Here is a 5,217-nt window from a genome sequence, read left to right on the forward strand (position 1 = left end):
AAATCACCCAGTAAGGTGGAAAGCAGAAAGTTTGTCTTGATGCTGGTGAGAGAGGAAAGATCACAAGGTCACCACAATCAATACATTTCTTCTGTTGGGGGAGCATGAATGTACACAGCCAATTATTTGTCAGTATAAGTGTTAGTTTTAAAGATACTGTGTGTTGGTCACAGACAGAAAGTGGATGAACCGAGGTGAAGACAAAACATCTTGAGAAGCACAGACAGAAACAAACTGACCTGCAGACCAGACAAACTTTGGTTCACTGTAATAAGTGTAATACACTGGATCTCCTCTTCCAGCTCTGCACTTATATCCTGCTGTGTGTGTCTGTCCATGAACGATGTAGGAATCCTGTTCAGTCCCGTTGCTGCTGCCAGGTAGCAGCTCATGGCTGTAGGAGTAGTCTGATAGTTTGGGAACAGCCTTAAACCAGAAGAACCTCCATCCTGCAGATGGATCTTTAACTCTGCAGCTCAGAGTTACTGAGGCTCCAGGACTCAGCCAGGATGGAGACACAGTGAGGACAGGCTGGGGTCTATCTGTTGGAGAGGGATTTTTACAAATAAAAACATGTAACAACCTTTAAATGAACTGTATAATATTCACTTTGAGAGAAATGTGATGTGACTCACTGTCTGATACTGTTAATTTGACAGGATCACTCCAGTCTGTTGAAGACTGCTGTGCACTTTTCATTCTGCCCTTACACCTGTAGTCTCCACTGTGGGATGAGTAAGCAGATCTAATCCTGTATTCACTGTCTTTTAAAGGTTTGTATGAGCTGGGTGTTTTCCATTCATACTCCCACTCAGTGTCTCCTCCGTCCTTGATCTCACATCTCAGACTGATCGTCTCTCCTGAGTATATCTCAGACCAGTTTGGTTGCAGAGTCACAACAGCCCTGTTTGTGACTGTTCATGATCATGAATTCATAGTGAGGATACAAAAATGACAAAATGGTAAATCTATAGCAAAATGTAATCTCTTTATCAATTAATAATTATGGATTTTAAATTATGTTTCAAAAACAAATCAAACTCACTAATTTTGCTAATACTGACTGCATCACTGTCCTCTGTGTAGTAAACTGGGTCTCCTCTTCCTCCTCTGCACCAGTAGAGTCCTCCCTGTGAGACACTGATTTGTCCATCTGAGATGAAGGGAGCATCTTGTGTGTTCAGGGGTTCAGAGGTTTTCTCTCCTCTGTACCAGAAGTATTTCCAACCAGATGACGGGTTCACAGAGCAGCTCAGGGTCACACTGCCCCCTGCTGGAAAGTCTCTCCTGTCAGCGCTCAGTTCAGCCTTTGGTATCTGTGCTGGAAAAAAAAAGGAAATGAATCACTGTCTCTGTGAATTAGTTCTTATTAAATAGTGCAGCACATAAAGGCAAATACTTGAATTTTGAGACCTTGAAAGCATGTGTTGCTCAAGTCTTCAGACTCTTTTGCATCCTGCTTTGAACAAACCAAGAAACTCCATGAATTCCTTTAAAAATATAAAATATCAATTACATGATAATTTTACACTGCACTACTGAATGCTACATTTGTGACCTTTGCGAAAACCTGTGTTTTAGTGTTGAAGATTAAGGTGAACACTTTCACTGTGTTTTTCTGGAAGACAACTGTATCATACATCCGATCTACTGATCTATTATCTGTAAGTTAACTCAACCAGTTGGCCAAAGGTTAGGTTCACACCCAGAACCTTCTTGCTGTGGTGAACAGTGTTAAACTGCACCATCGTTACAGCTATAAGTTACTTGATATTCGTTGTTCATTCCTGTAAATTTCCCTGTGAATGATTATATTTTAAAAGCTGCAGTACTCTGATTACTGGCTCCTTTTCACTTATTTTGTTCACACATTAAAAAACAAACATCATTTGTTACTGTGTGACCTGAAGAGAGCGACATAATTGTTGGAGAAATAAGAGTTTTCTGTTGCGTTATTTAGATTTTACATTTTCATTACAGATGACAGACGGTCCAACTTACACGATACTGTCAATTTGATGACATCACTCCACTCTGTTGAGGAATATGAGTCTCTTCTACCCTTACAGCTGTAGTCTCCACTGTGGGACACAGTAGCTCTGATGATCCTGTATTCATTGTCTGTTGTAGGTCTGTTTAATTCGTCTGGTGTCCATTCATACGTCCATTTAGTGTCTCCTCCTGCCTGGATCTCACATCTGACAGTGAACGTCTCACCACTGAAGATCTGAAGCCAGTTGGGTTGGAGAGTCACAACGGCCCTGTTGGACACTGTTTACACAAAAAATACCCAGTTAGGATACAAAAATAAAAGAGGAAAGGATACAAATGGTAAATCTAGATCAAAACATAATTGATTTTTTAATTAATAACTATGTAAAAAAATGTTGTATCCATAATGTTAAAAGATTATGGAAGCGCATTGCATTCAGCAAAGAAATAAAAAAATATTATTTCAAAATTACGAGATAAGATGTTATAATGATGAGATCAGGATCTCCTAATTATCAGGATGTTAAGGAAGGCTAGTTCGGCTATCAGTCATCGCTGACCTACAGTGAAAGACAATGATTGAGCTCGTGGATTTAACCTGCTTTTTTTCCTTTTCTGTATGAGACTCTGTGAAATATTGATATCACTTAATGTAGATTGCATGAATATTAGTATGTAAACATTGCAGTAACATCGTGTCACATCAGATTTAAAAATAAAAGTGAGCTTCTGGTGAACATAATGTAATATTCAATATGTGGCAGAAATGAAAGATTAAATGAAATAATGAAATAAATAAATGATTAAGACTACACAAATTTTGGAAAAATGTCTAACATTTTCACTGAATTTTCTCTGAATTCAGATTGGTGTTTAAATAAACCCTCCTGTTTCCACTGACTTATTTCTAGGGCTGGGCATGCATTAATTAATTAATTAATTAATTAACGCCGACAATTATTATTTTGAAGTCCGTTGCTCACTGGCTCTGAATACACGTAGGCCTACAGTCAAACCATGGGTCACAGGAGAGGTAGGATGTTGATCAGCCTGCAAATAACCCTCACAAACAAGCAGCGGAGAGGTTCGGCAGGTTCACTCAGGTGAACAGACAGGGAGACCGCACTCCGCGAGTGAACGGCAGGCGCTCTATGGATTGTAACCATGGCAACGGCTTCTGTGCGCTACACAGCCGTAGCCTTTTTAACTTAAATTAAAATTATACATAAGCTAACTTTACCTGATAGGCCTGCATTTAGTTTTGCGGGGACTCTCTGCCATGTGAATTCCCTCCTGTTGATGTCCTGATAACTATTTAGATTCTGGAAATTCATAAACAGCGAGGATCAGTCTCTCTTCCAGTGATTGGTGCTGCGCGTCACGAACAAAAAGTTCAAGACAATTCAACTTCGGCAGCAGGCGGGCGTGTGCGTGAGGCGAGCACGACCGCCACAGTTTCACGGGAACACACCCAGTACAGCTTGTGCTGGACCACTTCACCGCACTGTAACAGGGATACTTGCTACTGAACTGTTTCTGCTGATACCTGCTCAGAAAAAAATCCCATGAAAACTGGACTCTGATGGTAACTTGTTTTAACAGGCTAGATAAAAGGTAACGCCCTGGCAGTGGCAAATAGCTTTGGTTTAAAATTTGAGAAGTTGAGATTTATAAGAAATCATTTATTGCTACTGTGTAAAGGGAATACTGCTGGTAAAAAGCACCTTATTTGTTTAAAGTGTTTGCAAACCACATGTTATTACATTTTTGTGTATATAGCAGTACATTTAAATCAAAGTGAGCAATAAACTACTTTAGAATTCATTATTCAATTTTGTGCATAACAATTAGATTAATCGCAAGAAAATCATATGATTAATCGCGATTACAAATTTTATGCGTTGCCCAGCACTACTTATTTCACTTCACAGTGACGTGTGAGTGTCTCTCAGTCAAGAGCTATCTGATGTAGGAAAGATTACACCCTGATCTTTGCTTTCTATTGGCTGGTCTGAGATATGTATTTTTCTTTGTACAATATTTTACGACAGCTTCAGTTCTTTGACAGTTTCTCACATGGAATAGCCTTCATTTCTCAGAACAAGAATAGACTGTTTCAGTTTCAGAAGAAAGGTCTTTGTTTCTGGCCATTTTGAGAGTATGATTCACACAAATGCTGATGCTCCAGATCAACAAAGGAAGGCCAGTTTTATAGCTTCTCTAATCAGCACATCAGCTTTCAGCTGGCTAACATAATTGCACAAGGGTTTTGTCATCTTCAATTCATCTTGAACAGTCATTTACCACATTAACAATGTCTAGACTGTATTTCCGATTAACTTATCTTCATTGAAGAAAACAGTGCTTTTCTTTCAAAAATAAGGACATTTCTAAGTGACCCCAAACTTTTGAACAGTAGTGTATATATTGTTTATCTGTGTGTACATTTTGAAATTCAACATAAGACTCTCTGAAGTGAAATGAAGTGAAATATAAGCTTTAATTTTGAAATCCTACATCAGATAGCTCTGCTATTGACTGAGGGACAATGTGGTGGTCTGCAATCACTCTGAAGTGAAATGAGTCAGTGGAAACAGGTTTTCTTTAAACATTAATGTGAATTTAGAGATAATTCAGTTAAAATATTAATATTTTATTTAGATACTCCTGTAGTCTTAATCATTTTTTATTTACATATTTCATTTAATCTTTCATTCACGTATTGTAATATTCATTGAATATTACAATATATAATATTACAATATGTTCACCAGAAGCTCACTTTTATTTCTAAAATCTGCTGTAACGTGATGTTACCATAATGCCTAGTAAATACCAAATACACGCATCACAAAACAAAGCGTAGCTCTCTTGACCACAGTCAATGCTGATATACAAATATTAATGCCATCCACATTAAATAACATCAGTATTTCCCAGTGCCTCATATAGAGAAAGAAATAAAAGAAGATTAAATTCAATAGTGCAATCATTGTCCACTTCTCCTGTAGTGTAGTTCAGCGATGACTGATGTTCTTAATGTTTCTCATAATTATGAGATATTTTCTGGTAATTACGCGATAAGGTGTCTGCTTTTTTTTTTTCCTAGGTGAATGCAATGCACTTGCATAAAAAAACAAATGTCAAACTCACTAATTTTGTTGATGCTGACTGGATCACTGTCCTCTGTGTAGTAAACTGGGTCTCCTCTTCCTCCTCTGCACC

The 5,217-nt window shown here is 38.0% G+C and overlaps 1 protein-coding gene across 1 annotated transcript; it reads right to left on the reverse strand.

Annotated features, from left to right (window-relative positions):
* Window positions 1-239: 239 nt before the first annotated feature.
* On the reverse strand, window positions 240-5,211 carry LOC123966429 (high affinity immunoglobulin gamma Fc receptor I-like; the record flags this gene model as incomplete). The annotated part of the gene is made up of 5 exons (XM_046042594.1): window positions 5,146-5,211; window positions 2,002-2,271; window positions 1,046-1,321; window positions 636-914; window positions 240-542 (listed from the first exon to the last, which is right to left on the reverse strand). Coding segments are annotated over exons 1-5 (1,129 nt in total), but the record flags the coding sequence as incomplete, so codon positions are not given.
* Window positions 5,212-5,217: the final 6 nt, after the last annotated feature.

Source organism: Micropterus dolomieu, unplaced genomic scaffold (assembly GCF_021292245.1).
Source record: "Micropterus dolomieu isolate WLL.071019.BEF.003 ecotype Adirondacks unplaced genomic scaffold, ASM2129224v1 contig_13418, whole genome shotgun sequence".
In the NCBI taxonomy this organism is placed as follows: domain Eukaryota; kingdom Metazoa; phylum Chordata; class Actinopteri; order Centrarchiformes; family Centrarchidae; genus Micropterus; species Micropterus dolomieu.